The sequence below is a fragment of the Elephas maximus genome, chromosome 10 (assembly GCF_024166365.1).
Source record: "Elephas maximus indicus isolate mEleMax1 chromosome 10, mEleMax1 primary haplotype, whole genome shotgun sequence".
Lineage (NCBI taxonomy): Eukaryota > Metazoa > Chordata > Mammalia > Proboscidea > Elephantidae > Elephas > Elephas maximus.
In genome coordinates, this window is record NC_064828.1 from 43,588,732 (window position 1) to 43,612,969 (window position 24,238).

A 24,238-nucleotide genomic window follows, 5' to 3' on the forward strand; every position below is an offset into this window, starting at 1 on the left:
TTGACCCTACCAACAAGCCTCCATGAAACTCAATTAATGTTTGGTGTACTTATCAAAATTTTCTACAGAGTTGATATTCAGAGAGCTATAAAAAAAAAAAAAAAAGTGTTAGAAATCTAATCCTTTTGATTTTCTAAACTACTTCTCTTCTTAAGTGAGATCATCAGAAGAAAAGATGGCTCTCCTATTCCAAGCTAATTTTTATTTTTACCACACCTTTTCAGTACTAAAACAAACCCCAAAACCGTTCTGGAAAAGGGGGAATAGATGAAACTACATAACTGGTGAAAGGTAACAAATACAAGTAATATAAATAACTACCTTATTGAAGGCAGCATAGTTTGCTGAAATGTTTGCGCAAACACTGGCAATAACCTCTTCAAGTATATAGGTGCCATTTCTGGATCTCCTTTGGGCTCATTACATTCTTCTTCATCTTTGTTTGTATCTTTCTTTTTCTTGTCATCTCCTTTATTAACTGGACACATCCAATCACCTGCAGAAAAAGTATTTTTCAATGAAACAATTTTTGCAATCTTTTTATTTCAAGGAAAAAAATCTTAAGATGTGCCCAATTTCAAACTATAATGATCTCTAATTAACAATAATTAAAACTAAATTAGGCCACCGTATTTCCCAAGGTGCTTGTAAGAATACTAAACAACACTAGCACCTCCAATGAGCTGAATCACAAATTAAGGAGATAATTGTAGACAGTCCACTTGATTCTAAAAAAGACTTCACAGAGGCTCTGCATTCATTAACTCGGTGAAAGCTTTTAAGTTTGGTCGAGCTACTTTGTCTCACAATATCCAGCTTGTCTTTATGTAACATTCCCATACCCCTTGAACTTTTAATTTGATCGTTCTGAATTCATGCAGCCACAGCGTCAGAAAACAGAACAGTATGATGTTAAAAGCTTATCAAACGTAAGGGTATACTTACGTAATTATTTGACACCACAGGACTAGTTTATTTGCATAAGGTTAATATGTCTACAAAAGCTGCTTCTATGGAAATGAAGCTGAAAATAATAGCGGGTTTAAAAGGAAAGAGTTTAGCACTCACCTGGAGACTGGAGAATAGCTACCACTTCACTATGGCCCCTTTCTCGAGCTTTATCTAATGGAGTTTTCCCATCTTCATCTCTCAGGTCTGGGTTTGCACCATGCCTTAGCAGGGTCTAGAGAAAAAATGCATTAAGTTTGTATATAACAATTAATATCTTATTTCTCTGATATTCAACTTTGCCAACCAAAGTTTTTCCAAAATTACTTAATTAAGCCGATACGAATCCAAATCTCTGTCTTGGCACTTACCACCTTAAAAGTAACCTATTCTTGGCATCTCCTGCCTGGAGGGTAGATGAGAGGGTAGAGGGAGTTAGAAGCTGGCGAAATGGACGTGAAAAGACAGAGTAGAGGGAGAGTGCGGGCTGTCTCATTAGGGGGAGAATAATTGGGAGTATGAGTATGAGCAAGGTGTATATAAGTTTTTATGTGAGAGACTGACTTGATTTCTAAAGTTTCACTTAAAGCACAATAAAAATTATAAAAAAAAAAAAGAGAGAGAGAAAGGATAAATCATAAAAAAAGTAATCTATTCATATCCTGAAAAACTTAACGGATTTATTTCACTCAGTTATTTAGTATCACTTCAAATTAAGTATGTTCACATCTGAACCCATCATTTTCTCCATCAAACTCCTCCCCCCACAACTTCTTTACTTTCCCAGAGGTACTATTAATCAGTTTGTCACCTTTAATTAAAATTTATATTATCTGATAGTAATCATCTTCATCATTTTCTACATAATGCTGTCTTAGTTATGTAGTGCTGCTATAACGGAAACAGCACAAGTTGGTGGGTTTAACAAAGAGAAGCTTGTCCTCTCGCCATCTAGTGGGCTAGAAGTCCAAATTCAGAGCACCAGCTCCAAGGGAGGGCTTTCTCTCTCTGTCGGCTCTGGAGAAAGGTCCTTTTCACCAATCTTTTCCTGGTCAGGAGCTTCTCAGCACAGGGACCCCAGGTTCAAAGGTGTACTCTTGCTCCTGGCACTACATTCTTGGTGGTATGAGGTACCCACCCTCCTTATCTGCTAGTTTTTATATGTCAAAAGAGATTGAATCAAAATACAACCTAATCCTGTAGATGGAGTCCTGCTTCACTTAACATAACTGCCTCTAATCCTGCCTCATTAACAGCACAGAGGTTAGGATTTACAACACACAGGATAATCACATCGGATCACAAAATGGTGGGCAACCATACAACACTGGGAATCATGGCCTAGCCAAGCTGACACACAGTTTCGGAAGACACAATTCAACGCTAACAAATGCCAATTACCAAGTTAAGTCAATTCTTTGACAAAAACATCACCATTATCTGTCCTTCATCTCTATTCCCACTGTTACCACCCTATACCTTTCACGATATCACATTCAGATTATTAATCATTTACTAACTGATCTGTCAACCCCTTCTCTCCATTATGGATGAAGACATTTGACTCCTAAGTTTAAAAGCTTTTTTACAGACTCTCTACTGTTGACTACATCACATTTTAATTTTTCTGCTTTTTCAAAGTACTCCATAATCTGGTCCCCATGACCAGATTAAAAACTTAGTTTTCCCAATTGCTATTTCAGGCTAGTTTCTTTACTGGCCTAGGACACAAAGTCATTATGTCAACCACTGTGTCTCTGCTTCTATTCTCTCCTGGCAGCTTTATCCCCTTAAACTGTCCAAATATTACTCATGTATTCATGCTGGCTCTATTACTTAATGCCTTTCCTAAGCACTTCAAGTTTCACTAATTTGCCCTTTCTCCGTATCAATGTAATTATTTTAGAATGAACTATAAAATTTAGGTCTTAAACACTAATTCCTATCGGTCACCAATTTTTTAATCAATACTGGACTCTCTCCCCAGAAGACCATAAGCTCTTTTGAATAGAGAACACATCTTACATTTTTCCTGTACTTTTAGAGAAACAGTTTTTGAGCTTTGTTATGATATAATAAGTAGTTATATTTGACAACTAAATAAATACATACACACATCAGAGAAGTAAGCAGTAGTAGTTAAAAATGCCAGAATTAAACTGCTGAGATTTGAATCATAATTCCATATTTTATTAAATCTAGAATGCCAGATTACCACTGAGAAAGAAAAAAATGCCAATTAAAAACAATGCTTAATCTTGGAATTTCTTTTTTTTTTTTTTTACCTTACTGAAACTTTTTCAAACTCAGAATTTTTTTTCGTTTATCACTGGGGCAAATATAAACGAAATACAACAGGTATTTCTGTAACTTTTTTGCATAATTATTTTTACTTTTCAATTCAGAGTCACCAAAATTTGTGTTTGTACACACAAGATTGTCATCTCTGCCATAAAGAGTATTAGTGATGCCCCAGTTCTTAGAGGGCTCCTTCACTGGCAGAATATTTCTTCCAAGTCACTAAAATCCACTTTGCAATTTTTATTCCATGAAGAGGCAATGATAACTATGCCACAACATCTATATGGCCAACAGCAATTATATTTTCCTATTTCAGGGATATTAAAATGTGTGTGTGGAGGGGTGTCTTAGAATCAATTAAAAACCAGAATTATCTGTGAAGACTAAATGAAACATAAACATGTAAAATGCTTAAGACACTGCCTGGCACAAAATAAGTGCTCAGTGAGTATTACCTATTACAGCCTATCATTGTCAGGAATGGCAGCTGCAGCTTCCTGTGGGCTGCTGTGTGATCAAGATAGGTTGGGGTTAGATGTAATACACTGGGCTCCTTCTCTCTCATTCAGTCACTAACTATCCTACTGCCCTGGTGCCAATGGGTAATACACTCAGCTGCTAACCAAAAGGCTTGGGGTTTGAGTCCACCCAGAGGTGCCTTGGAAGAAAGGTCTGGTGATCTACTTCTGAAACATCAGTCATTTAAAACTGTAGGGCACAGTTCTGCTCTAACACACGAGGTTGCCATAAGTCAGAACTGACTTGACAGCCACTGGTGCCAGATAACACTGGTAAAAAAAACTACGGCTCAATATATCTTTTTTTTAATTAACTGTCCAACTTGAAAGATACCTGAAATAGAAACTGTAAAACCTCCTTTACTGATGCAGTGCTACTTAATCACCCTTAGATGCATCAATCTCTAAGAACCATCACACTGACAGAATTCAAACGTGAAGAAACCACTTTACCAGGGTTTGAAAAAGTTAAGTCGTTAAGAAAATTTTTTCCGTAAAGATGATAGTAATAGCAGTTATCAACTGAGTACCTACAATGTGCCAATTATTACAGTAAGTGTTTTACACGTATTTTTTCTAATTCGAACAATAATCATGCTAGGAATATAACAGTATACCCATTTCACAGGTAAAAGTGCAAGTCAAATTTGCCTAAGGTCACGGAGCCTGGTGCGAGCATGAGCTGGGACTTGAACCAGGTGTGCCTGACTTCAAAATGGGTTAACATTGCACCATCCCAAATTGCTTCACAACAGGAAAATTCTAGAGACCTAGGTAATACATTTGGCTTGACCCTTATCACCTGACCTCTCTGGACTTCAATTTTTCTAACTGTAAGAAGAACTCTCCAAAGACCTGTTCGTCTAAGAGTCAAAGATGTTATGATTCTTCTGCAAACAAAATACTTGCTTTACTGATAAACAGAGTTGAAATACGCATAAAGTTATTCATCGCCAAAAGAAAGAAACTGGAAACAATCAAGTGTTCAACAATAGGTGACTGGTTAAATACACTTGTAGTACATCCACTCAGTGTAAATACAGAGACGTAAAAAAGAACTACACTATGTACTAATAGGAGGAGCCCTTGTGGTACAGTGCTCAACTGCTCGGCTGCTACTGAAAGGTTGGCAGTTTGAACCCACCAGCTGCTCTGCGGAAGAATGACGCGGCAGTCAGCTTTTATAAAAATTTACAGCCTTGGAAACCCTGTGAGGCAGTTCTACTCTGTCCTATAGGGTCGCTATGAATTGGAACTGACTCAAAGGCAACAGGTTTTTTTGGCTATGTACTAATAATAGAGAGAGGTCTCCAATATACAGTAAGTGAAAAAAGCAAAGCACAGATGAGTATACATAACATGTCACATTTTGTAAGAAAAGGAGGAAAACAAGCATATGTATTTGTTTTTCTTATGTTTATATTAAGAAACACTGAAATGATAAATACAAAAAGGTAATCATAAGGCTTACTTATAGTGAGCAAAGAGAACAGAGTGGAGACAACAGCATGCACGACTTCTCAAAATAAGAAGTTTTAAATTATTCTAATTTTGGAACCATATAAATGTTAAAAACTAAATTAAGACTTTTAAAACTTGGATTTTACCTTTGCTACTTGAGGTCTTCCAAAGCATGCAGCATAATGTAATGATGATGACCTCTGACCTCTGTTAACATCAGCACCTCTCTCACAAAGAAATTCTACCTGTAAAATTATAAAGACTCATAAAGCTGCCTTATGAATATTCCTATCTTTGATTTAAAATACAAGCTGTTATTTATTAGCTTACCATTTCCTGAGTTCCAAAAGCAGAGGCCCAGTTTAATAGAGTCTGACCCACATCATCCATAAAATTTACTTCAAAGGCTGGATGTTTGGAGAAAAAAAAAAAAAACCTTGTTTTTAAAAGGCAATAAAATAATAGTGAACTTTTCTAAACCTTGAACCACTTAAATATTTTTTATAATTCACTAAATATAGAGCCAAGAGATTGTTTGAAACATTTAGACCTACTTTAAATTAGAAAATAATTTTAAAAAATAAAAATTAATAATTAGCAAACCTAAGATCTGCTAAGAAAATGTATGCTAGAATTTCTAAACCACTGAGGATCCACAAGACCTTAAGCCTTAAAAATAAACATGAAATAAGAGAGGGAAAAAAACCTAAAAATGTAACATAACAGTACTGGCTGCATTATTCCATAGCTGTGGGAAAGAAAATCCATGTCTACAATCAAAATAACACAAAAGAACAAGTCTGATGACTCAGAAATATCTTTTACCAATATACTTTTGCTAACCACCTCATCCAGCAAACTTAAAAAAGTTATTATACATTCTATAATTCACTGAAGTCAGTTTCCATCATTTTTGAGAAAACAGCAACCCTGAATCTCATCCGCAATTCACCTCAGAATTGGCAGACTCTCCTTCTGGAGATAAAACAGATTAATTTCAAGCTTTACAAAAGCTATACTCATTCAATAAGCATTTACTTAGATTTTACCATGCCCCAGGCTGACAATTATGCAATAATACATGACGGACAAAGTAGATATTACAGGGGTTGGCCATTCTGTTATCTGACACAATTGCTGAGAATACTTGTCCAAAAACTAGAAATTGCCTATGTAATTCCTTATGTCACAGATTTCTTTTTACTGTTTAAAAAATATTTTCCAACCTCCTGTGTCAATTGCATCTATAAGTGCATCGGTATCTTTACTTCGAATACAGTCTATCAGCTGCCGATGTGAGCGTTCCCCAGAACTATCCAATCTCCGAAGTCCTGGAATTCTTCCTGTAGATCCAGCACTAGACTTTGGTAAAGCCTTTCGCCCTTCAAATAACAGCACCAAGAGGAGGTCAACCAAACGCATGGTATCAAGCACACATCTTTCATCACCCTGCAATGCACTTTCAATTGAATCTGGAAGCTCTGATCTCAGAAGATCCTAGAAAGAAAACAGGTAGAAAAAAGTCTAATATATCTGCATTATACAAAAACACATTCTGAAAGATCAAAAAGCAAAGATTAAAAAATAGTCTTACATGTGTTACTACTGGAGAGCCTCTGCAAAGTGTTGACAGCAGACTCACAATTGTTGACACCTGGTTACTCAATTTGGAGTCTGCAGCTGTGGGAGGTGCTCCTGTGGTGCTGCGACCCGGTTTGCACGCTGATGATGGTCCTGATGCAGTACCACCAGCAGCAGCCATTCGAGACAACAGCTCCTCAGTTAATCCATGTTTGGCTAATGGAGCTGGGTCAACACCACGACGGGTAAAACGGTCAGCTAGAGAAGCAAAACATCGCAGAGCTCCATCTGAAACCTAATGATGTAAAGAATAAGCATCTGGACAAAATCCACCTAAAAAGGTCTAATATTGAAAATTTCAACACTGAGACTAAATGAGAGGCAGCTACAGCAAAGAGATGATGAATACAATCTGTCTACATTTGAATCCCGACTCTACATTTTTACTAATTATATGACCTAAGCAAGTTACTTACCTGCTCAAGCCCTCAGTTCCCTCATCTGTAAAACGGAGATAATAATAGTACGTATAGCCCTGGTGGAACCCTGTGGCGCACTGGTTAAGAGCTTGGCTGCTAACCAAAAAGGTCAATAGTTCAAATCCATCTGCCACACCTTGGAAACCCTATGAGGCAGTTCTACTCTGTCCTACAGGGTCAGTAGGAGTCCACAATACCTTGAAAGCAACAACTGTAGCTCATTTATCTCAGTTTACATGAGATGATACATGTAAAGAACCTAAATGCACAGTATAAGATCAATAAATGTTAGCCATTACGATTGTGTACAACTTTTCCAAGGTAATCTATGAATATTAAGCAAAAAAAAATCTGAATAGTAAAAAGGCACTAAAAGTCAAGTTGTATTTTCTAAATTATGCTAATTTGGTAAAAATTTATACAAATAAATACTTTATTCTACTTCAGTGAGATCTTATTTTAAGTCAACCAAATTAGGAGAAATAAAGAATGTCTAAAATGAGTGTAAGTGCAACTCGATAAAATGATTATATATTTCTAGAATTGTTTATATTTTAAGAACACAAGCCACTTTTATAATTAAAAACATTTCCTTGCACACACACACACAAAAAGATTACCACAGAGTGATACAAAATGAGAGAAAGAGAAAATGGAATTACCTCTACTTAATCAAGTGAAAAGTTCAAATTACAGTGTGCCATAGTTTTAAACAGGGGATACTATAACATTTTTTTTTTTTTTTGAAGACTAAAGGTATACAACACCAGCTTACCTGATGATCTTCATGTTTTAATAAACTAGACAGAGATTCTACACAAATTTCTAAAGAAGAATCTTGAGGTTCCATTTTGCCACAGAGTCTTGATACCACAGCCATGGCAGAGTGCAAAGTATCTTTATGAACTAGGTGTCCACTGTCACGAATGAAGGTCAGCACACAATTCAAACCGCCAGCCTCAAAGACGGCTCCTGACTCACGAGTGCATATCAGTTCTAATACCTGCAAAAACAAAATTGAGAAAAGGATATGATAAATCTATTTTTTAATTTCAGGAATTACAGGAAACATAATATACCCACCATGTTAATTAAAAAGTAATGCGTATAAAGAGGTAAAGTGAGACAGATGAAACTGATTTTGTCTTATTTAATCAAATATATCCAAGCACCATCATTCCAATGTGTAATCAAGAGAAAAGACATATTTTACATTCTTTTTTCATAGTATGTCTTTGAGATTTCATGTGTCTTTATACTTACAACACATTTCAATTTAGAGTAGCACATTTGAAGTGCTCAGCAGTCACGGATGGTTATTACACTGAACAGTGCAGGTTCAGAGGGTAAATCCTGCATGGCAAGCTAAAGAACTACAAGTAATTTTTTTTTTCCTTTTTTCTTTTTCTTCTTCTTTGCTTCTCCAGTACTATGCACTGTCCTACCCTTCACCAAAGTTACCACTTATCTACTGTCTATTTAGTGGAACTACAAGTAATTTAGCAAAAGTCTGTAAACCTCCTAGGCATATCAAAAGTTCAATAAATGCTACTTATTACTATTAGTAAACAGCCTCACACTTAATCTTTGAATATCAAAAAATTAAAAATCAACTTTTATTTTCTAAATTATGTCGATGTTGAAGTGTTCAGGTAGGACTAAAGACATTAAAAAAAAAAAAAAAAGGCTATAGGCTTTATAAGCATACCAGGAATTTAGACCTCCTATGAAAAAAAAAAAAAAATTTTTTTTTTTTTTTTTTTTTTTTTATGAGCAAGAAGGAAACCCTGGTGGCATAATGGTTAAGTGCTACAGCTGCTAACCAAAGGGTCGGCAGTTGGGATCTGCCAGGTGCTCCTTGGAAACTCTATGGGGCAGTTCTACTCTGTCCTATAGGGTCGTTATGAGTCAGAATCAACTCGACGGCACTAGGTATGAGCAAGAAGGGAACCCTGGTGGCGTAGTGGTTAAGTGCTACGGCTGCTAACCAAAGGGTCGGTAGTTTGAATCCGCCAGGCGTTCCTTGGAAACTCTATGGGGCAGTTCTACCCTGTCCTACAGGGTCGCTATGAGTCGGAATCAACTCGACAGCACTGGGTTTTGTTTTCATTTATGAGCAAGAAGAGCATTTTAAACAGGGAAATAAGATGATCATACTTCCAGTTATAACAGTGTAGAGAATGGTGGAGGGGAGAGTTTGGAGAGAAATGCAAAAATTACAGCATTAATATTTAAGAAAGGATAAGGCAATAGCAGCAGGAACAGAGAGACAAGAGGAGACAGACTAGAAAAGCATTACTCATCAGCTGCAGGTGTGGTGTGGAGGAAAAGCAATCAGGGATAAGCACTTGATTGCCCTTCCTCCACACCACACCTGCAGGTTTCCAGCTTGAGTGACTAGGTGGAGGTTGAAGCCATTTATCAAAATACAAGTTTACCTGAAGTAACAGATAATGAGTTTAGACATCCAGGTAGAGATGTCCATCTGGCCCTTAAATACTGGGACTAGAACTCAAGAGAGAGGTCAGAGCTATAGATAAAGATAACAGAGACATATACATATAAATGGTATGAAGGGATTGATGAGACTAGCCTAGGCAAAGAATACCGGCAGCCCCCAACTTACGACCGGGTTCTGTTTCTACAACTCTATTGTAAGTCAGTTCTGGACTTCAGTCAAATACCTCTATTTTTTTAGTTTTCATTATTATTGCCTTTGATCATCAATATCTTTATAAATCCAATCTTTATATGGCTTTGGGGTGTGGCTTAAGAAAGATAACATCAGCAAATTACACTGCAACTAAAGATAAGATGTTAAAAAAAGAAACACGGATAATCGTAAATGCAGTTCGTTATAACTGGAGTACGTTGTAAGTCAGGGATGACCTGTATATGGATTTAAAAAAGTAAAAACAGAACCTTACGAAATACTATCACTTATCTGACCAGGGGCACATTAGAAGGTTCAAGACTGAAAGGGAGAAAAACATAGACCAAAACTCAAATTCCTAAAAAAGACCAGACTTACTGGACCAATAAATACTAAAGGAAGCCCCAAGACCATCCCCCTATCATACCCTTTGAAGTTGGAACTGAAGCCACTCCTAGTGGTCACCTTTCAACCAAATAATAGGTTGGCTTATAAAATAAACAGTAGCACCCGTGAACACTGTGCTCCCTTAAATAATCAACTAGGAGACCAAACAGTCAACATTTACCCTAAAACAAAGATGAGAAGCTAAGGAGGGGCAAGGAAGCTAGATTAATGGAAACAGAACAAAGAGAATGGAAATAATGAGAATTCTGACGAATTGTGAAACACATAGCAATGTCATTGACGGTATGTATAAAAAATATTAAATGGGAACCTAATTTCTTGTGTAAACTTTCACCTAAAACACAACGGAATATTTAAAAAAGAAATACTATCACTTCAGAGTAAATTAGGAAAAATCTGCATAGGAAACAGAGAGAGACAGGGTGTGACAGAATCCAAAGACCAAAATTTCAAAATGAAACAGTTAACAATGTCAACCATCACCAGGATCAAGTAAGCTCAGAACTGCAAAGAGGCCATGGAGTTTGGTAGTAGACATGTCACTGACGACCTTTTCTCCCACCTGTTTCAGGGAAAGCAGCTGAAGCACAAGCCTGATTTTAGTGGGCCCCAGAGTAATTGAGTGTAAACCTCTTGCTCCTCTTTCCAGGAGCCTGGCAATAAGCAGAAAGATATCTGGAGTGGAATCCACGGTCAAGGAAAAGGTGTTGTTTTGTCTTGTTTTTTAAAGTGGTAAATCAACAGTAATTAGACAATTTGACATTACATACCTTCTGATGTGCTGCAATAAGAACTATGCAACCTCACCTATGTAGTACTTGCCAATAAAGTTTTTAAACTGAAATTAATCACTAAGAAACAACAAAACAAATCCATAATGAGGGACACTCTACAAGACACCTGGCCTAGGCCTACAAGAAAATCAATGTCATGAAAAACAGCAGGAAGGAGGACTATTCTAAATTAAATTAGAATGAAAAGAAGAACAAATATAATGTGGAACTCTGACTGGGTCCTGATTTCTAACAAAAAGCCATAAATGACATTTTAGGAACCACTGGGCCTACGGACTGCATACTGTATTACTGAATCACTGTTAGTTTTTATAGGTGTGGTAACGGTATTATCATTTGGCAGAATGTTCTTATTCTTAGAAGATACATAACCTGCTTTCAAAACTTCAGTAAAAAATAAATATATTTATATATGTGTGTGTTTATATACATACACACACAGAGAATGTTAACAATTGGTGAATCTGAGTGAATGACACGCAGGTGTTAACTACCAAAATTTCAAGTGTAAGTCTGAAAATTATAAAAAGTTGAAGAAATAAAAACAAACACCACAAAAAAAAAGAGGTCCCAAGATGTTATTCATAGGGTGGAAATAAGGATCCAGATAAGAAAGAGTTTGAAAATATAGGTCAGTGAATATGCAACAGAGTAAAATGCCAGTCCTAGAAGAAATATGAAGTGATGAGGTCATGGGAATAAGAAGTAAAAAAGCCTAAAACATGGCAAGGATGCCTCTTCCTTGGAAGTTAGAGACAGACAGAAATAAATCTATTGGTTCAGAGGCAGAAAGTCAAGGACATTAATATCTAGAACAGCACTGTTCAATGTGTGGTCCAGGGACCTCTGATTCCCAAGACATTTTCAGGGATCTCTGAAGTTAAAACTTTCTCAAAATAACACTATGACAGTATTTGTCTTTCTCATTCTCATTATCTCACAAGTGTAGGGTGGAGTTTACAAGAAGCTACATGAGGTGTGACACTGCAGCAAACTAAATACAGAGGCAGAGATGAGAATCTAGTTGTCTTCTATTAACCCAGACCTATTTAAAAAGACTTGCAAAAATGTAAAACACCGCCACTCTTCTCACTGATTTTCTGTTTTAAAAAATGCTTATTTTTTTATTAAAAACATGTATGTTAAGTAATGGACTTATTGTTATTTTAAAACATATTATTAAGTATTTTAAATGTCTCAGTTTTAATATCAAATATGATAAATATAGATACAACCTATGGAAACCAAAGCCCTTGGGAGTCCTCAAAAATTTAAGACTTGTAAAGGGGTCGGTCCTAAGGGGCATTGGCGTCACAGTGGTTAAAGCACTTGGCTGCTATCTGAAAGGTTGATGGTTTGAGCCCACTAGCTGCTCCATGGAGACAGCTGAGGCAGTCTACTTCCATAACGACTCACAGCCTTGGAAACCCTGTGGGCAGGCAGAGCTCTCCTCTGTCATATAGCATCGCCATGAGTCACTTGGCTGCTAATCAAAAGATTGGCAGTTTGAACCCACCAGCCACTCCACAGGAGAAGATTTGAAAACCTGCTTCCGTGAAGATTTACAGCCTTGAAGTCCTATGGGGCGGCTTTACTCTGTCACATAAGGTCACCACGAGTTGGAATTAACTCCACGGCAGTGGGTTTGCTGTTTTTTGTTTTGTTTTTTAAAGGGGACCTAAGACAAGTTTTGGAGCCCTGGTGAGTCACTGGTTAAATGCTCGACTGCTAACTAAAAGATCAGTAGTTCCAATCCACCAGCTGTTCCTTGGAAACCCTATGGGGCAGTCCTACTCTATCCTATAGGGTTGCTATGAGTTGGAGTCAACTCAATGGCAACAGATTTGGGTTGATTTTAAGACAAGTTTGAGAGCTGCTTGCTCAGTGAAGCAGGAATTATAAAAAAAGAATCATTTAAATTTAAATGTGTTCACCCAGTACTTCCAATAAACTACTAACCCAGTACTGATACTTTCAGAGTTGCATATAGTTTAATCGGTCCCACCAAGAGTAAAACACAACCAAAAAAAAACCGAACCTGCTGCTGTCGAGTCGATTCCAACTCACAGTGACCCTACAGGACTGAGTAGAACTGCCCCGTAGAGTTTCCAAGGAGCGCCTGGTGGATTCGAACTGCCAACCTTTTGATTAGCAGCTGTAGCTCTTAACCATCACACCACCAGGGTTTCCAAAAAATCAATGCCTAACGCTAAAAGCAGCAAAAACTGTAAAGTCCCTGGGTCCTAGAACCTGACTCTGCCACTAACTACTTGTATCACTCCAAGCAAGTTACTTAATCTCACTGTACTTTAAATTTTTTATCTGTAGAATAGAGATGATGATACTAACTGTACCTACCTTGTAAAGTTGTCATAAAGATTAAATGAGTTGATACATGTAAAGTGCTCAGAATAATACCTGGCACTGGTGGTCAGTGCTAATTGTCATGGTGGTGGTTGTTACTAGTTTCAGACAGAATCAGCTTGGAAAAGAACAGGGATAACCTATTCTGGTGGCCCGTATTAGTGGCCACCAGGAACAGTAGAGCACTTAGGCAGCACAAAGAGCACACCAGTGACCTAGAATTTTCCTTCAAAGATGAGATTTCTTTTTTCAAGATCCATGCTATTTCCTTTGGTGCCACCAGGAATGTGATTTGTGCCATTCTCAGCCACTCTCAATAAGAGTGATGATAGAAGCAATTTTTTGACAAAATATATTCTTTATTCTCTAAATGCTATTCAAATAGGCCAATAAATAATAAAGACTTACCTTCACACATTGTTCAGCTAGGTCTCTGCTGGTCCTGTTGTTAAGTTCAACTACAACCAAACGATTACAAAGTGCTTTTATAGCTCCATCTACCCCAACAATCCTTCGGGTGCATTCTGCTGATACATCCAGGTAGTATGTTATGGCACGGGCTGTCACCTCTAACACATTGTCGGGAGCACTTTCATCAAGAAAAATTTTGCAGAGGGCTGGTAAGAAGGTGCGAGGAGGACATCTGCATTGAATGAAATCATATTACACCTAGGATTAATAAAGTCCTAACATCAAAATATTAACAAAATAACAGAAAATAAAAGACTATAATGTAACAGTGTGCTCAATACTGTGTATGAATGTTTATTAGGTAATATTTCCCACATTGCTTTTGCTTCCACAACAATACTCACATGCTGTTTATTTCATCATTGCTGAAAATATCAATTGGAAACAGTTTAAAATAGCAGCTTTAACTTGAAATTATGCTAAAAAAATTCCTATTCAATACGCAGCTCAAATACCAATTGCACTGTAAAATCGCTCCTAATTTCCCCTAATAGTTAAGAGGTACTTTCATGTTCCTACAACCTCATAAGAACAGTTCCTACATGGCCACATCTCTCTCCCATGGACAGTGGCTGGTAGGTTCCAACCGTCAACCTTTCAAGAGGAGAATGTAGTATTTGCAAATTTAGAATAATTATGGTCCCTACTGTGCTTCCCAAAATGTGAAAAATCTCCTGAACAAGTATGCTAAGAGGGTCAGTTCAAAAAAACCCCTGAAAGTTCTAAAACCATAGGTTCCCAGATTTAAACTCTGATCAATTTTATTCAAACAGAAAAATAAAGACGGTCTACATACGTGGAAGCTTATTTTACTCTAGGTACAATGGCAAAAACAATGGACTCAAGCATATGAGTGTGTCATAAAGATGGTACAGGAACTGCATTTGGTTCTTTTATATGTAAGGTTGCCATGAGATGGAGTCAACTTAGTGGCAACCAAAAACCAATAATGAAAACCTGCTTCATGACCTTTGATGAGCTACAGTACAAAAACATCTATTGTACTTCTGGCTACCGATCAAAAAAAAAAAAACCTGTTTTTATAATTTTTGGGTTACTTTTTCAACATTGAGGAGGTATTTAAGGCATATTCTGATATACATAATCATTAACTTTTGAAACCTAAATGGTTTCAAAGAAAACCAAAGTATAGTTACTACATTGCTATTAAACTATTTATACGATAATGATTTTCTCTTTCTGTGATTTTTGCTAATAATAATAAGCTATTATTATATATACATTAACTGCCAATCCAAAGTAATTTTAGAGTGGAGAGCTAGATTAGACAAACTCCTTTCATTTGTTTGAATCACTATAGTGGAGTAAACAATTAAGGCAAATGTTTCACAGCTAAATTCTTTAAAATTATTTAATATGGAAAAAACTAAAATTCACATATAAAATAAATGTAAAAGACCAAATCAGATCCCTAAAATTAAAGAAATTCTATGAAAAACTTATCAAATCTTCTTGCAACCAGCATAAATTTAAAAACTCGTGTATACATATATAAAATCTATTTGATATTTTATTTGAAATGTAGTATGATATGGATATAATTTTTACTGTATTTTATATAATATTAGCAAAAAGGTTTACATCAATAAAATCTTAGAAAGTTAACTCAATGCTAATGCACTTAGACACCTCTCAAGTTAAACATAATTACATAACAGAAAGAGTCAATCTGCTCCTAAATTTATTATGTTATAAATTCAGTTGTTTACAAATAGGATTAAAAAAAAAGAAAACCCACTTTAAGTTAATTGATCTGCTAGCAATTTCTTCAAGACTCAAACTTCTTTTCTTAAAAATGTATTCAAAAAAAGATTACCTACAGAATAGGAAAAACTTTTTAGCTATGACATTTCCTATCAGTGCTTGATCTCTAAAATCTACATGATACTGCAAAAACTCAACTACAAAAAGACAAATAACCCAATTAAAAAATGGGCAAAAAGATATGAACAGGCACTTTACTAAAGAAGACATTCAGATGGCTAAGAGATACATGAGGAAATGCTCATGATCATTAGCCATTAGAGAAATGCAAATCAAAACTACAATGAGATTCCACCTCACACCAACAAGGCTGGCATTAATCCAAAAAACACAAAATAATAAATGTTGGAGAGACTGTGGAGAGACTGGAACTTATACATTGCTGGTGGGAATATAAAATGGTGCAACCACTTTGGAAATCAATTTGGCGCTTCCTTAAAACACTAGAAATAGAACTACCATATGATCCAGCAGTCACACTCCTTGGAATATGTCCTAGAGAAATAAGAGCCTTTACGCGAACAGGTATACGCACACCCATGTTTACTGCAGCACTGTCTACAACAGCAAAAACATGGAGGCAACCAAGATACCCATCAATGGATGAATGGATAAATAAATTATGGTATATTCACACAATGGAATACTAGGCATCGATAAAGAACAGTGATGAATCTGTGAAACATTTCATAACATGGAGGAACCTGGAAGGCATTATGCTGAGCGAAATTAGTCAATTAGGCAAATATTGTATAAGACCACTATTACAAGAACTTGAGAAATAGTTTAAATGGAGAAGAAAATATTCTTTGATGGTTACAAGAGGGGAGAGGGGTATTCACTAATTAGATCATAGACAAGAACTAGTTTAGGTGGAGGGAAAGACAACACACAGTACAGGCAAGGTCAGCACAACTGGACTGAACCAAAAGCAAAGAAGTTTCCTGAATAAACCGAATGCTTCGAAGGCCAGCGTAGCAGAGGCAGGGGTTTGGGGACCATGGTTTCAGGGGATATCTAAGTTAATTGGCATAAGAAAACATTATGCATCCCACTTTGGAGAGTGGCATCTGGGGTCTTAAACACTAGCAAGCGGCCATCTAAGATGCATCAATTGGTCTCAACCCACCTGAAGCAAAAGTGAATTGAGAACACCAAAGACACAAGGTAATCATGAGTCCAAGAGACAGAAAGGGCCACATAAGCCAGAGACTACCTCAGCCTGACACCAGAAGAACTAGATGGTGCCCAGCCACAACCAATGACCGCCCTGACAGAGAACCCCTGATGGAGCAGGAGAGCAGTGGGACGCAGACCCCAAATTCTCATAAAAAGACCAGACTTAATGGTCTGATAGAGACGGGAAGGACCCCGGTGGTCACTGCCCCCAGACCTTCTGTTGGCCCAGGACAGGAACCATTTCCGAAGCCAACTCTTCAGACAAGGATTAGACTGGACAATGGGATAGAAAATGATACTGGTGAAGAATGAGCTTCTTGGATCAAGTAGACACATGAGACTAAGTGGGCAACTCCTGCCTGGAGGGAAAATGAGAAGGCAGAGGGGATCAGAAGCTGGCTGAATGGACATGAAAAGAGAGTGGAGGGAAGGCGTGTGCTGTCTCATTAGGGGGAAAGCAATCAGGAGTATATAGACAGGTTTTTTTTTTTTTTTTGTATGAGAGACTGACTTGATTTGTAAACTTTCACTTACAGCACAATGAAAAAAAAAAAAAACCCGGAATAAAAATGGATTCAAGTTTATATTATTACCCCTTATCTATTAATTTTTATTACGATGAACAAGCACAGCAAATATATTGGCAATACATCAAATTAAACCATACAGAACTCAAGAAAGGTCAAGATTATCAAAGGTGTTGAACAATGTAACTCAAACAGATAGTTGTCTGCAGAAAATAGATTTTCTGCTTGAGTCAATGGAAGTGACTTGTAATTCAAGGAATATTTCCATAATTCTGTATCATCACTAGGCAACTTGTAACTCAATAGAATTCTTAAAATAACGAAGTTTTAAATGGCTCTACACATGAAAGTAGACATCATTTTCACACAATTCTAAAGACCTTTTCTTTAAAAAGTATTTTTAAAATACTTCTAAAAAACCACTATTATTCCTAACAATATTCCTCAATTAAAATGTAAGTTAATAGTATTTGCTCTGAACTAAAAAGTAAATTACAAAATTTATTAGAAAATACATTACAATGTAATATAAACATATTATAAGGCCTTAAAACTGGCTCTGCAGTTGTTGGTTAAGGAATTTCCGAGTACCGTTTCCAAAGAAACCCTGTGTCTGCAGATAATTTTATCTCCACCACAGACCAACTCATTATCACTATCTCTACTTGGTTACCACAGGCAACTTAAAAGAACCATTTAAAACAAAACTCCTGTTCTGTGCCCCATCTCCCAAATCATCATCTTATAAACTCACAACCATCTAGAAAGCCAGAAACCTGGTAATCATCCTTGCTTTTTCCCATTTTCCTCATATTACACATCCAATCTATCAGTTAAATGCCACCAATTTTCCCTTAAAATATATCCTAAATATGTCCATTTCTCTCTACCTCCTCTTTACAACCTTACTCTAAGCAAGCTTCAAACTCGTACTCCAACTACTGAAAGAGCACCTTAGGCCAAACAGGGTGAGGTGGGCATCTACCAGGAAGAGGGAAATAGTCTAGTGTAGGGTTTCAGAGCATAAGCAGGGCATCTGTGCAAGGAGGTGGCCCAGAGACGAGCAGCTGATTACGTTCAGTGGAACTGATCAAATATATAAATGCATCAAAGATAATGAATGCCAGGTTTCTCAACGTAGGAGAAGGAAGTTATAAATCTAGAAAGGGAGAAAACTAGAACGAACCCTCTGTTATTAAGATGGAATTGAAGGTATTGATATAAACACATGGTTTTCAATATAGATGGATCAAGAAATAAATATAGGATGCCAATGCGTGTGCTGTTCCCTTTGCCTAAAATGCTCTTCCCCCAACTCTGACTCTCCCCCACCAGGTCCCACATCCTCCCACTACACAAAATAAATGAATCCACTTGCATCTTCCTGTCTCATTTCCCACAGTAAAACAAAATGCTAATCCTAGATTGTAGTCTAAGTTCCTCTCCTAAATCCCAGAACTGCAGAGCCAATTGCCTCCCTCACTCATCCATCACTACCTGGAAGCATTTCAGGAACCTTCAATCACAATCCAAATATTAGCCTAAAACTGAATACAGCTTCCCTACCAAAAGCCATACCTCCGCTCATATTTTCAAACCTACCATCAACCTAGTCACTAAAGCAAAAATCGTAAAACTCTTCTGTAACCCCCTTTTCTAAAACACAAAATCCAACACCTTGTTGGTTTTACCTCTAAATCTGTTTAGTTTCTGCCCCTCCCTCTCAATTCTGACCTTTCTTTTCTAGATTTCATTTCTTTCCTAGATTACTACAACAGCTTCCTAACTACTCTCTCACTAGACTCTCCCGTCCAGTCACTACTCTATCAAAGTTATTTTTCTAAAACATAAATCTGATAACATCACAATCTGCTTAATCCTTCATTAACCCCACTACCTTGAGGATAAAATCCAAATTCATCAGGATTACATACAAGGCCCTTCATGATCTGGCCTGTGCTCAGCCTCATTCATTGCCCTTCTTCACCCGCTGACACAGAAAACACCTCATTCCTGCCTTAGCAAACATAATAATTACTTATAATTCCCAACCCATTCTAAGTTTTCAGATCCTCATGCCCTTATACATGTTATTCCCTCACCAGTAATGCTATTATCCCCTTCTCCTTTTTTTGTTTTTCCATTCCTACTTCTATTTCCTATTTCAAGGCCATTAAAAAAATTAAATTGGTGAGTGGTTACATAGGTAGATATATGTTCACATGTGTGTACAGCAAGCTGTATGTGTGTATACACTTGTGCATATATAGTATCAGTAGGCATGACTCAAAATGAGAAGAAACAGCTGCTAACATTCATTAACGATCAGAACATGGAATGTATGAAGTACGAATCAAGGAAAACTAGAACTGCCAAATATGAAATGTAATGCATAAAGATGGATATCCTTGGCATTAGTGAGCTGAAAAGGGCTGGTACTGGCCATTCTGAATCAGACAGTCAAATGGTCTACCATGCCAGGAACGACAAATTGAAGAGGAGTGGCATCACATTCATTGTCAAAAGACCGTTTCAAGGTCTATCCTGAATTAAAACACTGTCAATGATAGGATACTATTCACATGCCTACAAGGAAGATCAGATAATACAACTATTAAAATTTACACACCAACCCCTAATGCCAAAGATGAACAAACTGAAGATTTTTATCAAATTCTACAGTCTGAAATTGATCAAACATGAAATCACAATGATAATTACTGGTGATTGGAATGAGAAAGGTGGAAACGAACAAGGACTGGTAGTTGGAAAATGTGGTTTCGGTGAAAGAAATGATGCAGGATATCGCACGATAGAGTTTCCGCAAGACCAACATTGATTATAAATACCTTCTGTCAACAACACAAAGGGCAACTATACACGTGGACCTCACCAGAGGGAAAACATGGGAATCAAATTGAGTACAACTGTGGAAAGACTCAACAGAAAAGCTCAATATCAGTCAGGACAAGGCCAAGTGCTGACGACAGAACAAACCATCAATTGCTCATATGCAAGGTAAAGCTGAAGCTGAAGAAAATTAAAACGAGTGCACAAGAACCAAAACACAACCTTGAGTATATCTCACCTCAATTTAGACTACCTCAAGAACAGATTTGACACATCAATCACTAATGACCGAAGACCACGTGAGTTGTGGGATGACACCAAGGACATCATACACAAAGAAAGCAAAAGCTCATTAAAAAGACAAGAAAGGAAGAAAAGACCAAAATGAATGCCAGAAGAGACTAAACTTGCTCTTAAATGTAGTAGCTAAAGCAAAAGGAGGAAATAATGAAGTAAAAGAGTTTAACAGGAGGCTTCAAAGGGCAGCTAGAGAAAACCAAATAAAGTATTATAATGAAACATGCTAAGACCTGGAGTTAAAAAACCAAAAAGGAAGAACAGGCTCAACATTTCTCAAGCTGAAAGAACTTTAAAGAAAAAATTCAAGGCTTGGGTTGCAATTCTGAAGGACTCTACGGGCAAAATACTAAATGGTACAGGAAGCATCAAAAGAAGATGGAAGGAATACAGAGAGTCACTGTACTAAAAAGAATAGTTGATGTTCAACTATTTCAAGAGGCAGCATATGATCAAGAACAGATGGCACTGAAGGAAGATGTCCAAGCTGCACTGAAGGCACTGGTGGAAAACAAAGCTCCAGGAACGGATGGAATACCAATTGAGATGTTTCAGTAAACAGATGCAGCGCTGAAGTGCTCACTTGTCTATGCCAAGAAATGCGGAAAAGAGCTACCTGGTCACCAACGGGAAGAGATCCATATCTGTCCCATTCCAAAGAAAGGTGATCCAACAGAAAGCAAAAATTATTGAACAATATCATTAATATCACAAAGAAGTAAAATTATGCTGAAGATCATTCAAAAGCAGTTGCAGCAGTATATCAACAGGTAACTGCCAGAATTTCAAGCCAGGTTCAAAAGAGAACACAGAACAAGGGATATCATCGTTGATGTTAGATGGATCTTGGCTGAAAGCAGAGAATATCAGAAAGATGTTTATCTGTGTTTCACTGACTATGCAAAGGCATTCAACTGTGTGGATAATAAAAAATTATGGATAATATTACAAAAAATGGGAATTCCAGAACACTTAGTTGTATACATACAAAACCTGTACATAGACCAAGAGGCAGTTGATCAAACAGCACAAGGGATACTGCATAGTTTAAATTCAAGAAAGGTGTGCATCAGGGTTGTATCCTTTCACCATATTTATTCAATCTGTATGCTGAGCAAATAATCTGAGAAGCTGGGCTATATGAAGAAAAATGGAGCATCAGGTTTGGAGGAAGACCAGCGCCACCCTCACAACCGTTCCAATGTTGGAGGCCATTGATACAGCCACTGTGTCAGTCTATCTCATTGAGGGTCTTCCTCTTTTTTGCTCACTCTCTACCAAGTATGATGTCCTTCTCCTTAACAACTTGCATGACACAACCTTGCTTGCTGAAAGCAAAGAGGACTTGAAGCACTTACTAACGAAGATCAAAGACTACAGCCTTCAATATGGATTACGCCTCAACATAAAGAAAACAAAAATCCTCACAACTGGACCAACAAGCAACGTCATGATAAACGGAGAAAAGACTGAAGTTGTCAAGGAATTCATCTCACTTGGATCCACAATCAATGCCCATGGAAGCAGCAGTCAAGAAATCAAACGACATTTTGCACTGAGCAAATCTGCTGCAAAAACCTCTTTAAAGTGCTGAAAAGCAAAGATGTCACTTTAAGGACTAAGGCGTGCCTGCCCCAAGCCATGATATTTACAATCACCTCGTATGCATGCAAAAGCTGGACAATGAATAAGGAAGACTGAAGAATTGATGCCTTCAAATTATGGTGTTGGTAAAAAATACTGAATATACCATGGACTGCCAGAAGAACAAACGTGTCTTGGAAGAAATACAGCCCAAGTGCTCTTTGGAAGCAAAGATGGCAAGACTAAGTCTCATGTACTTTGGACATGTTTCAGGAGGGATTAGTCCCTGGAGAAGGACATCATACTTGGTAAAGTAGAGAGTGAGCAAAAAGAGGAAGGCCCTCAAGAAGACGGACTGACACAGTGGCTGCAACAATGATCTCCAACATAGCAACGACTGTGAGGATGGCGCAGCAGATCCAGGCAGTGTTTTGTTCTGTGTTGCTGTAAGTCAGAACCAACACAATGGCACCTAACAACAACAGGCATAGATATACAGATAGTCCCCGACTTACAACGGGGTTCTGTTTCAACGACTCCATTGTAAGTTGGTCCTGAGGTAAGACAAGTATTTCTTTTTTGTTTTGTTTTGTTTTCATTATTATTGCCTTTGATTATCAGTATCTTTATAAATTCAATCTTTACTTGTCTTTGGGAGTTGGCGTGAAAATAACATCAGCAAATTACATGCTGCAACACTGTATGTATTATATATTACAAAGATAAGATGTACAAAAATAAAATAAAGGACAATCTTAAGGGTAGCTCATCAAAACTCGAATATGTCATAAGTCAGGGACTACATCTGAAATACACACAGGGGGCACAGTCATAGATACCTGCCAGACGTAACCAAAAACCTTGCAGAACTGGTTTACTGGGCTTGAAGATTTGGGTCCACAGTCTCATGCAACAACTCAATTAACTGGCACAATATAGTCTACGAAGTTTATGTTCTACATCGTGGTATGATAAGTAGCATCTAGGGTCTTAAAAGCTTATCAGCGGCCATCTAAGATACAACTATTGGTCTCCACTTGCCAAGAGTAAAAGAGAAAGAAGGAAACCAAAGACAAAGAAGAAACTAGTCTATAGGACAGACTGCCTACACAAACTGCAGCAGCCTCATCCATATATCCATATATCCATATATCCATATATCCATATATCCATATATCCATATATCCAAAGACCAGAAGAATTAGATGATGTCCATCTACCACTATCGACCGTTCTGACCAGGGTCACAATAGATGGTAACAGATAGAATGGGAGAAAATTCTTTAAAAAAAAAAAAAAAAAGACCAGACTTACTGGATCAGTAGAGACTAAAGGAATCCCTGAGACTATTGCCCTGAGGCACCCTTTAAACTTTGAATTGAAACTACTCCTGGAGGTCACCCTTCAGCTAAATAACAGATTGGATCATAAAATGAATGATATCACTGGTGAGTACTGTGTTCCTTTAAATAAAAAAAAAAAAAAGATCACCTATATGACACCAAACAGTCAACATTTATCCTAAAGCAAAGAAGGTTGGTGGGGAGGGGGCCAGGAAGCTGCATTAATGGAAGCGGAACAACCAGAACGCAAACACTGAGGTATTGACACAAAGTGGAAAATGTAACCAAAGTCACTGAACAATATGTATAGAAATTATTAAACAGGAACCTAATTTGCTATGTAAACTTTCACCAAAAACCCAACATATATATATTTTTTTAATTCCATTTAAGAAAAATGTTGGGAAGATGCCAATGAGAAGGCACATTCTCTGTGAAGCCTACCTTAGGCCAACCTCACTTATCCATTCCCAGTTATGTTCCTCTTGGGTGGTTTCAGAGCATTCATTGAGTCCCAGCTATCAAAAGCATCCATCAAAGTGTATTATATTTGCCTACTTACCTAGCTGTATCTGCCATGAAAACATGAACTACTTGAAAGGAGGGTCTGTACTCTGTTTTCCTACTACCAAGCCCAGTAATTGTTATCTACTAGACACAAATATTTCATGAATGAATATATGAAAAGAATCCCT

General features: G+C 37.2%; 1 protein-coding gene across 3 annotated transcripts in view; it reads right to left on the reverse strand.

Annotated features, from left to right (window-relative positions):
* Positions 1-24,238, reverse strand: part of HECTD1 (HECT domain E3 ubiquitin protein ligase 1) — a 97,022-nt gene that overhangs the window by 54,643 nt on the left and 18,141 nt on the right. For all 3 annotated transcript variants that reach the window (XM_049898720.1, XM_049898719.1, XM_049898718.1), the window contains exons 3-10: positions 13,916-14,150; positions 8,064-8,291; positions 6,823-7,104; positions 6,455-6,725; positions 5,559-5,635; positions 5,375-5,473; positions 1,069-1,183; positions 322-496 (exon numbers count right to left, since the gene is read on the reverse strand). In XM_049898720.1, the coding sequence (XP_049754677.1) occupies positions 322-496; positions 1,069-1,183; positions 5,375-5,473; positions 5,559-5,635; positions 6,455-6,725; positions 6,823-7,104; positions 8,064-8,291; positions 13,916-14,150 (1,482 nt within the window). The remainder of the gene's footprint in view (positions 1-321; positions 497-1,068; positions 1,184-5,374; positions 5,474-5,558; positions 5,636-6,454; positions 6,726-6,822; positions 7,105-8,063; positions 8,292-13,915; positions 14,151-24,238) is intronic.